At 38.3% G+C, this 11,328-nt stretch overlaps 1 protein-coding gene across 11 annotated transcripts in view; it reads right to left on the minus strand.

Moving 5' to 3' along the window:
* tacc2 (transforming, acidic coiled-coil containing protein 2) overlaps positions 1-11,328 on the minus strand; it is a 64,963-nt gene that overhangs the window by 28,615 nt on the left and 25,020 nt on the right. For all 11 annotated transcript variants that reach the window (XM_081350159.1, XM_081350161.1, XM_081350162.1 and 8 more), the window contains 2 exons: positions 10,925-11,200; positions 6,492-6,749 (listed from right to left, as the gene is read on the minus strand). In XM_081350159.1, the coding sequence (XP_081206285.1) occupies positions 6,492-6,749; positions 10,925-11,200 (534 nt within the window). The remainder of the gene's footprint in view (positions 1-6,491; positions 6,750-10,924; positions 11,201-11,328) is intronic.

Consider the following 11,328-nt stretch of genomic DNA (forward strand, 5'->3'; position numbering starts at 1 on the left):
TCAACATTTACTTTCATTTTATGGAAAAGAGCAGCTAGGACAATCTACTAAATCTAATCTAAATATAAATCTTGTTTTATGTTTACAAAAGAAAGAAAGAAATGTGTTTTTGCAAACGATGACAGAATGTTCATTTTTGGGTGCATTATTCCTAGATTTCCAGCAGGCTTTTACCACAAACCAACAGAGGTATAGAACCCTGATCCACCTACACAAAATTGCATATTTTTTATGGTCACTGCCATTCTGCTCTTCTGAATGTCTACAACATAAATAGCCCCCCTCTCTCTCTATCTCTCTCGCTCTCTCTCTCTTTCCCCACCCCCTTTTCTCCAACACATTTCAGTGTTCTATTTCAGCACCATCTCTCTCATTCTCTCGGTGCTGCAGCATTAGCCTCCATCCCCCACAAAAACACACATCTCTCCCTTATTAAATACAGCCATTACTCCCCCATCCAGACGTCTGCAAAGCCCGCCAGACTGGAACGCACGCATCAATATGTAGAAACGCATACATCAGAGCCTTACTACCACCATCAAACGGCAAATGTAAATAAACATCATGTCCTATTGTGACATCACGAAAACAATCCCCTCCTCCTTTGTGATTGGCGTTTCTCTGACAAATATTTCTGAATGGTTATTTTTCTTCTCTTTTCACAAGCTGAAAGAATACTCACACGCATTCAACTGAGACTCAAACCAGGTGAGAAACCAGGTACTAGAACAACAACAACAACAACAACAACAACACCAGCAACGACAATGAGGTCATCAAGAACCCCCTTCTCTTCTCCTCTGGTTCTTACTCACATGCTCTCGGGACGCTCCTGAGATGGACAGAGGGGCTGTCCGTTCTCAGCGGACTCCACTGCTCCCATCCTCTGCTATATGATCTCCACTGGCACCCGTCTCCTCCTCCTCCCCCCAACCTGCGCCTCCTGTTCCTCCACGTCTCTCGTCCTGAGGGCCCTTGGGCTGGCGTCAGACTCGCGCTTCTTCGCTGCAGTAGAGCCGGAGCAGATGGCATCAGGGGCATACGAGTGACCCACACTCAGCCCTCAGCATCACTTCCTTTCGCTCTCTCTGACTCCTTCTCCGTCCCTGTCTACATTGCATCAGGGGGAGGCTGTATCTCTCGGTGTATCCTTGACAACAATAGAACAGAACTGCTAAGCCTTATGGGTAGAGATGTGGAAGGATGCGAAGACGAGTGAGCAAGAGAGAACGGAGGGTATAAGCGATGCTCCTGCTCTCTAGCAACTCCGTCTTCTCATTGGATTGTTGTGGCGTTTGGCAAAGTGGCTGCTGGTTTTCTCCATAACCCCTCCCACTCTCTCTCTCTCTCTCTCTCTCTCTCTCTCTCTCTCTCTCTCTCTCTCTCTCCCTCTCGCTATACCTCCCCAGGGACCGAAGTGCTTTAAAAGATGAGCAGCTTTTCCCTGTCGATCTGAGCTCTCTTGTGGCCGATCAGCACAGCGAACGCAAACAATAGCCAACCCCATGCAAAGCCAAAATACACAGGTCTCTTTTCCACACGATGAGACACAGAAAGACACAGAAGCATGTGGTCACTCCTGTCTTTTGTTATGCAACACCTTTCTCTGTTTCTCTGTGTTCCTATTATTTCGTGATTCCCTTAAATCACATTACTATCCATCCCCTGTCAAAGGGATTTCTCTAAAATAACTTAATTGCATCAGAAACTTAACCCTGAGGGTCTCTTTAGGGTCTTCCAAACCTTCCAGACTGTATTTCTTCTGTGGAACATAAAAGAAGATATCAGTCACAAAACACTGTGGCATTTCTTAAGACATCTTCTTCTGTTCCACAGAAGAAAGAAAGTAATACATGTTTTGAACGGCATAATTGATGACAGAAATTTCATTTTTGGGAGAACTATCCCTTTAATACAGATGTATTTGTTTAATTCTTTGTGATTTTTAATCATCTGATGAAAATTAATTACAGTATAAATAAAATTTCAGCATGATAACTTGCATCACACATTAAAATGTTACATTACTTCTGTACATAAACATTCAAAGAATTCAACAGATTCTCTAATACCATGACATGTCTACAAAGTGCATTTCTACTTTGTGAGGGTTGAAGCTTGAAAGCTTGAAAATGTCTGTCAAATGGGTTTTGATGGGGTCAATGAAACATATTAAAAAATACTTGCCTATCACAAAATCAGAGTATGTATCTAATAGCAACATCCAATAAAATCAACCAATAGAGCATAAATTAACTGCATGTACAACAGACTTGATTTACTACTGCTCTCTCAAAGGTTTCAGATCTTTCTATTTGCTCAGGTCAAAGTCATGATTTATCGACCCCGCTCTGAGAAAAGGAACGGGTAATGACAGAAAGCAGCCATCAGTCCTGATGTTCTCAAACAGATACATTCACAAATTCAATTGATATGTTGTGAAAGGGATTGTTGGTGTGATCTGGAAAATGAAATGAGAACGAAAACGACAATGAGCATGAAAATGAGAGACAACTCGAAGAAAAGAGTTTATCAGCCTGAAGGGGAGTAGCAGCAATTCATACAGGTCGAGCTAATCCATATTGATTTACAGCATTAGACAGCGGCAGTTGTGGGAAATTGGGACATTGGTGGGGGGGATCTGAAACATGAGGATTACAAATCTATTGTTCACTCATGAGAAAGCAGAACAAAGAGATTTTCGCACAGATCTGCCCATTCACTTATAGAGCCTGGGGACTGGACACAGAGTAGGGAAGGGTTTCAAGCCCCAAAGTTAACCAAAGCTTTGTTGTGCTCCTGTGTCTGTATACGACATGATTATGAACCTCTGAAGAAACAATTATTAGCAAAATTAAGATGAACCTGAAACTCTGAGCTTGGGGCCTTTTTTCTGAAGAGAAAGAAGAAAAGGTGGGCAGTGACTCTTCAAGGAAAAAATGAAGAAATTAACTGTACAAAAATATAAACAAATATTATAAAATAAGAGATTAAAGAGTGCATAAAGCATTTATTTTTCTAAAGAAAGACTGTCCAAAAGTGTGTCAAACAACAAATTTTAGTAACAAGTAAAATTCAAAAGTCATTAAGATCTATTTATTTGAATGTATTTCTGCATTATTTGATGTGAAAAACTTGATTTAAAAAAAATTTATATAAAAATAAACACAAATATAAGGTACAGGTAACAAGGTAAATGGTGACCATATGCCTTTAACCCACATAAAAAACTGGAATACTCGCTGTGGCGAGCAGGTCGAGGCCGAGGGCCGTGAAAGAGCGGCGCGGCTCGCCACACTCACATTCTCTTCAAATCCACTGCATGACAGACCACTACCAAAACATTTTAAAAATATATATAAAATGATCACAGAAAGCAAAAACTCCACCAGTGAACAAACTGGTGCAAATGGATTGAAGGTGTTGTTCAACAGCATCTTCTATGCAGCATTTGTTTTCATCTCAGCAGAAACCGGGGGCTACTTTTCTCTCACTTTGATTTTCAAGAGCAAGAGTGATAAAAAAAAAAATTACAGCAACAGCAGAGGGTTTTTTAAAGACTTGTCAACTAGAAGACAGAATGGCATTAAATTACTCATTATTTTACAATGAAAGACATTTACAGCCATCCTGTCATACAGAAAGAGTCTGTAGTGTGTACTGACAAGTTCATCCTATGCTCAGTCACAGGAAATTGAAAATTTAATTTTTAAGTGGTGCAGCCACTGAAAGATATTGCAAAGGCAGTTTTTTTAAAGATTCATAACATGGGCTTTTAGTATCTAGGTTGAACTTATTTATAGCATGAAGTATAGTACAGGAGTAAAGAGAGCAAATTCAGTTCTTTATTTTTGGTCTGGGAAAAATATTCATATTTGCTATGACTCTCAAACCCTTAAATCTGCCACCAGTGTGATATATTGAATATATTAAGCTTGATATATTGAACTATATTGAGTGTGATATATTGAGCTACATTTTGCCATGACAAATGTGTAAATGTTTACCTGAACATGTCTTACAAACCAGAACTACTGTGTGTTTAAATACTGGAAACACATACACTAAATCATACATACTACAAATGACCTTCCAAGGAGATAGAAAGAGAAAAGGCTGAAAAGATAAAGGAGGAATGCCCTTGGCAGCAGTTTCATTCCCCTAATGGAAGTTTTATGTTGAGATGCATCAAGCTGGCGCCTCAGGACATCAGTTCCAATGTGGCTGGATGGTGGGGGACTTCTGAAGGGAATCTCATTATGCAAATGCTGCTTTTAGTTTTTACATGTATGATTTTAAGATTTGGTTCTCAGTGCAGAGAAGTGTGAAGCCAGGTTCTTTGTGTGTGCATATTTACACTCTCTTTGTATAACATAGATCTGTTTTACTTTAACAGTTTGGGGTCAAGCGTGAATTAGATCGAACTGTACACTGACAAAAATGTACAAATATTGATACAATAGCTTGCCACTCGAAGGTCCAACTCTGTGCCTTATATATCGCTAAAGGGTGCATGTTAGTAGTAATATGTATTCTGTTTCATTTATGGGTAGATAAGATACAAAGGTGTACATTTGCCATAGTTACACTGTAGAACAGTTTATATCAAAACTGCATGCTAAATGCCAGTTCTGATGTGTGTTTTTCAAACTGTGCTGCAGTGGGCAGCAGAGCTCAGGTCCAGTGCAGAAAGAAACACATGCACATACATGATCGCCCTCTGCTGTCTGATAAAAGAAATGCAAGCTGAGCTCATCGCCTGTCAACGTGGCTGAGTCATCCTGCTCTTTATCCAAACACTGCATAGTTTCAGATAGATGTATAAACTTTTACAACAATGTACACAAATGGAAATGAGTCACCAACAATAGCAGCAAAGCACTTAATTGCAATAACTGTATCTTAAAGCAACAGATTTCTATGCATATGTTAGAATGAAATTATGGCATAAATACAGTGGGCCCCAAAAAGTATTTGGACACGCAAGCCAAGCTGTACATTTTATGAATGTCATTGCATTATACAAAATAAAAACGTGGTAAATAAGCAGCCTTTTCAAGCAAAACATTTCAGTTTTAAATAATTGTTTTAGGTACTAGGTACTAAAATTAGAAACATTTTTTGTTCTGCTGGTTGAAAGTCTCTTCACATCCTGATTGCAATCACTAAATTAAGTGGTCAAAATGTATTTATATTGTCTGTGGAGGGCGTAAGACCATAAAATGTTCGTCCAGTCAATGAATTTGGTCCAAATGCAACGATACAATGTCAAGCAGACATCACACGTCATCAGAGCGTTTCATACTATTCAGAGTCAGACAGGCGTCAATCACTGAGCACCGCAACCAAAACAGCAGCCACCTTTTACAGTTCCTCCTGAACAAAAACAACAAGCTTATGCTGCGTTCACGACACAATTTGGAAGAGATGGAAACCCAATACTATCAACGGCGAAATGAATCTGCAGCAGTCAGGTGGTATAAGTCGGTGCTCTAAGTTGTTTTGTGTTCATTATTACTGTAATGTTATGTGCGTGAGACATGAGTTTAACACTGTCTCTTGTGATGCTATTGTTTGCTCCCTGCTATACGCGTTCATGTGTTTTGGAGGAGGCGTGACTTTGGAGACGCTCCGAAGTGTCGATGGGATCTTATGATTTTAAAGCTAGTTCTTCTAAAATTGTCTACTAGTATTTGAACACTTTCTGACTTGCAAATGTTAGTGGAACTTATCCATGTATCATATGTGCTGAACTACACCTGTATTTACTCTGCTAAGACATCTGTGTAAACCTGAGGGGAAGTGACTTCATCCACTAAAAATCACCTTGAGGGCAGTTAGCTAACAGTAAATATGTCTACAAGTGAATTTAGTCCTAAGGTCTAGAACCATTTGCTTGTAGAAGCCACTTGGTTTTACATTTTGTTTACTAATGTAATAACTTCAATACAATTTAATTGTGATTTAAGTGTCCAAGTCGTTTTTGAAACCACTGTATTCTGCATACGCAGTGCAGTGAAGATGCATACAAAGCCTGGTGCCAATAGTCTTTATGGTAAATTCCTTTCTGGGTGCTACATAAAATGAATACAGACACAGGGGAAACGCAGCACGAGGTACTACTCAGTGTACAGTACTGTACATACTGTACATCCCGTGTGTGGCACAAATCCCTCAGGATCATCACTGCTATTATTATCAGCACAATCAACAAAGTCCTCCAGACGTAAAGTGATGTTACTGATCTTAAAACTCAGATGAATCTAAATCAATGTTCATAACTTCTCACCACACGTGAATAGTCATGCCCAAACAGGAAGGGAATACTGTAACTGGTAAAAACATTTGTCCTCATTGTCTCAAACCATGAAGGTACTTTACAGTAAACACAAAGAAAAAATAATAGAAACTGAATTTGAGTGAAACATCATCTCTGAAATTGTGTCATACTGTTAAACAGTTAGCACACTGGGTAAATGATTATATCCTACCTTGCTGAAGGTTCAGAGTGCTGGAGCTGTTGGATTTGAGGAGGCAGAGGGGGAGTCTCAGGTAGATCAGAAGTAGCAGGAGGAAGGGTCTGAGGCTCAGAGGCAGCCCTGTCCGGAGGGGTAGGGGGTGGTGTGGGGAACTCGACTGTGTCCTGCAGCAGGTGGGCAGGGAGGGCAGGAGCAAGGCTGTGCTGTGGTGGGGGTGATGAGGGAGAGGCGACAGGCTCACTCCTCTCAGCAGCTTTTATCAGAGGGGGCCTGGACAACACACACGTACACAGGGCAGGGTAAGGAGAGAAGCAGTGTCACCTATAAAATGGTTCATGTAAAAACCATTATTATAGTATAATAGCAGCAATAAGAATCTGATCTCACATCACACTCACATATTCACACAGTAATTTCACTTTAATGGCAATTAATAGGTAATTTTCATTGCCATTTAAATAAAATGACTGAACTTAAATATACAAGCTTGATAAAAATGATCATTCTAGAAAAATGGCACTTAGAGGCTTTTGCATCTGAACTCTTCATATATATATATATATATATATAATTAATATATAATATTATTATTATATATTATTGTTAATTTTTAAACAATGACTCCAAAAATATAACAATAATATATAATAATAATATAATATATATATATATATATACAGTATATATATATATATATATATATATATATATATATAATATTATTATTATATATTATTGTTAATTTTTAAACAATGACTCCAAAAATGTAACAAAATTCGAGCAACAAAAAATAAATAATAAAATAAAATCTACAAAAAGTTTGGGGGCAGATTTTTTTTTTTTTTTTTTTTTTTTAGAAATTAGTACTTTTATTAAATAAGGATGCATTAATTTAATCAAAAGTAATAGTAAAGACATTTTTAATGATACAGATTTTTTCTATTTCAAATCGGTTTATTTGAATATCTCTATCTTGATGAACTTTCTATTCATCAAATAATCCTGGAAAAAATATTATCAAGGTTTCATTCAGTGTGACACTAAAGACTAGCCTAGAAATCTAGACGCACCCTAGCGGCAGCAAAATGTATTTCGCAGCCAGGTTGCATCTTGATGTAAGTCTGGCTCGCCAGGCTAACTAAAGACTGGAGTAATGGCAACTGAAAATTCAGCTGTGTCATCATTGGGGATAAGTTACATTTTAAAACATAATAAAATAGAAAACAGTTATTTTAAGCTGGAATAAAAGTTGACATTACTATTTTAACTGTATTTCTAAGTAAAAAAAATGCAGCCTTGGTGAGCATAAGATGTTTAAAAAACATTTTTTAAATCTTACCAACCCCAAGACCACTGATTGATTCATAATTGTATATACATTTACATTGTATAATTGTTCATACAATAATAAATCACATAACGTTATATCACTCCTACTAAATCACCCTACTACACTCTTGGCAGGGGAAAATGGCAATAGCTGAGCAATATCACAAACAAAACCTAATCCAACAGGCAGAGCAGCAGACAGCCCTTCAGCTGCTCCTATCAAGGGGTGTGCCTCATGTCACATCCTAAAAATACAACTCACTCCACCACACTGCTTAAACAACTGCACATAGCATTGCGCTATCCTTTCAGTAACAGCTGTAGACAGTTAGCAGAATTGCCCTCTAATCAGGCCTACTCTTATGATCCTCTCCTTATTTTGCTTTAGCCGAATAGTGGGAGATTGCATGCTAGACATAACCACAAAACACAACTTTAATGTACACAACAAGGTTTATAATGCACCATAGTTAATAGAAAGAGCCCAAACACACAATCTGATCTCCCAGGAGCAGCTGTGTCCATAGGAATAAGTCCAAACAGGGTTTTTAATAGCAAACAGACTGCAGAAAATAAACGCAGCAGGAGGGAGCTGCTGTTTTACTAGCCATAAAAAATAACAACGTCACTACTGTTAGTGTAGCCACCATACAGCCTTTTCACAGACACACTCCATCAAACTTACTGACAGCAATATTTAAAGCATAATTAGACAAGTATTATTAGGGCCTATTGTCTTGTTTTGTAATGAACAATTGTTAAACATTTTGACTAAGCGCCTCTTTTAAAAGCTTCTCTAAAATAATTGTTTCATTAACTAAAAATAATTGCTATGGATAACACTTGTTGCCATGGTAACTGTTGCTTAGCTCTAGTCACGCATCATGAAGTTTCCAAGCCAACCCCCACCTCTCTCTCTCTGGAGCTTTTGCATCCGCACAGAAACATTCATTCACTTTAGATGTAAAATTACAAGTGGATTCAAAATAGATTGAATTGAACCCTCAAATGTGGAATAAGGAACAATCCATCCAAATTACATAGAACAGTTTGGAAATTACATATTTAGCTGCCCTATATAAAATGTGTGAAAGTTGGAAACACAGAATATTGTTGTATGCGACTTACAATGGAAACTGTGTGGTAGGCACTATAAAAATTAGCATGAGCTCTCAAATAAACTTAACCTTACATTTGAATTCAATATAAATGTAGTCAGCTGGATATTATAGTAATTTTATGAGACTGCTGTGTTTCCATTCAGCTGTTGAGGATCTAGTATAAGAAAAATTTGCAGCTTCCTAAATAATACAGAAAATTAGCTCTCTGGTTTCCTCTGAATGGAAACTAAAGAGCTTTAACAAAATGGTAGCTGCTCAAGCTTTTATTAAAATTGGCACAGTTACCTTAACAAGATAATATTAGCTCATAGATGTGGAAAGTTGACCATAAACTTCAGGCAATAGTTGTGCACTGTAATTCCTTTATTTACTGTACAAACCCTCAAAAGCCACGTATAGTTCAAAACACCATCTCTGATTATTCCAAAATTCAATAGAGTAAATTCACATGACACAAACTATATATGTATTAGCATTTTATCGGTTCAAGTCTAAAAACAGGTCTAGCAGTGACACAAGGTTTTTACAAATGTTTATCTTACATTACCAAGAGCAAAGGTCTCTTGACTGCAACCATAAAGTCCTGTGTAATCTACTACATTCCTTACAATAACGGAATTTAACCTTCTGTCAACACTAAGCAAATCATTATCATCAGTTGTCTGATGCAAGCCAGCAAATTTGAAAGACATAAAGAGAGACTTCACAACACACTTCCTTATTTCCTCCCTGTCTTCCTACTGACCCTCCCCCATCTATTCAGTGAGATCATCACAAACCATCTGTAATTAGCATCTCTCCAAATACCCATAAGCCTGTATTCTTCAGCAACTTTCACTATTAGTCAAATCAAAAGAGAAAAACATAATTTTAAACAGCAAAGGACAGTATAGAACTCACCCGAGATCAGCACCCAAAGTAAAGTGTGCGACTATTCTTTTAGGCAAGCCACTCAAAATTCCTCAGGCAGCCACTTTACACTCCCTCTCTCTTTTATTTCGCCCTATCTCTCTCCCTTTCTCTCAGTCTCTTGTGAGTATCTATCTATCTATCTATCTATCTATCTATCTATCTATCTATCTATCTATCTATCTATCTATCTATCTATCTATCTATCTATCTATCTATCTATCTATCTATTCACACTGAGTAGGCTAATATTCTCAACTGGAGCTGCCCTGAACGATGGCTTTTGTTCCAGACTGACAGACCTCTTGGTATGACCTCATGTGAGGGCGTTGGTGCAAATAGCAAACACATATGCATGCTTTAGCAAGACATGTGCATGCACACACATACTGACAGATATAGGCAAAATTCCTTTAGTCCACATCTGTGTCAAGTAACAAAGTGTGGGGCGCTCATGGATACTGGGTCAAATGTACACAGTCAAAGTTTTTCTCTCTTCTTTCCCCTCATTTTTATTCTTTATCATTTTGTCCACCACTCTCTCTTTCCTTTTATCTTTCTGTCTCTCTGGCTCCCACGTGTCTTTCTAAATGAGGCTAAAATCTTTGACTGACAAGCACCAAGTGCTCCACTTTCATCTGTTGTGGCTGCTGCAACAGAGCAGATATAGAATGAAGAGAGGGAGTGTGGAGTACTATCAAAATGAGAGAGAACAAGAAAAGTCACCTAAAGGAAGCCAAGGGCGATGTGTTAAACCTGTTCTTTAAAGACAATTCAACAAATAGATCTTTGAACACCCACATAGCAATATGGTTCATTTAAGCAATGAAATATATGGACAGAATCCATCACAAATATCCAATTTAGACCATCCAGACAAACATCAAACAATAAACTAAAATCAAAAGTAATGCCCCCAACTGCACTGAATGAGCCTTCTATCAATAATGTTATTCCCTGGACCTAAACAGCATTATTTTTACATCCTGAGTCCAAAAATAGTCATTCACATTCCTGTGTGGTTTGTAGCAGTAGATTTAATAAGTAACCAATGCAAGTGCATAAGTGGTATTTATAAAGTCTCACCTGCAGTCTTCTTGTTCTTCTGGCTGCTCAGTAACAGGGGGAAAACTCTCCTCAGGCGCAGGGGGAAAACTCTCCTCAGGCGCAGTGGGAAAACTCTCCTCAGTAGCAAAGGGCAAGCTCTCCTCAGGAGCAGGGGGGAAACTCTCCTCAGTAGCAAAGGGCAAACTCTCATCAGGAGCAGGGGGGAAACTCTCATCAGGAGCAGGGGGGAAATATTCCTCAGTTGGGGTTCGGAATTCTAGTTCAGCCTGAGGCGAACCGAGGGTCTCAAATGGTCTGGAAAGAAAAATAAACAGAAAGAGCAGATGAATAAATCATGCTCACTGTTTGTCTCAATGCAAACGTCTTATAGCCTGTATGCATGCAAGTGTGTGTCTTGCGCTCAAATATGAGAAGCCCAGTGT

The sequence above is a fragment of the Scardinius erythrophthalmus genome, assembly GCF_964197995.2.
Source record: "Scardinius erythrophthalmus genome assembly, chromosome: 21".
In the NCBI taxonomy this organism is placed as follows: Eukaryota; Metazoa; Chordata; class Actinopteri; order Cypriniformes; family Leuciscidae; genus Scardinius; species Scardinius erythrophthalmus.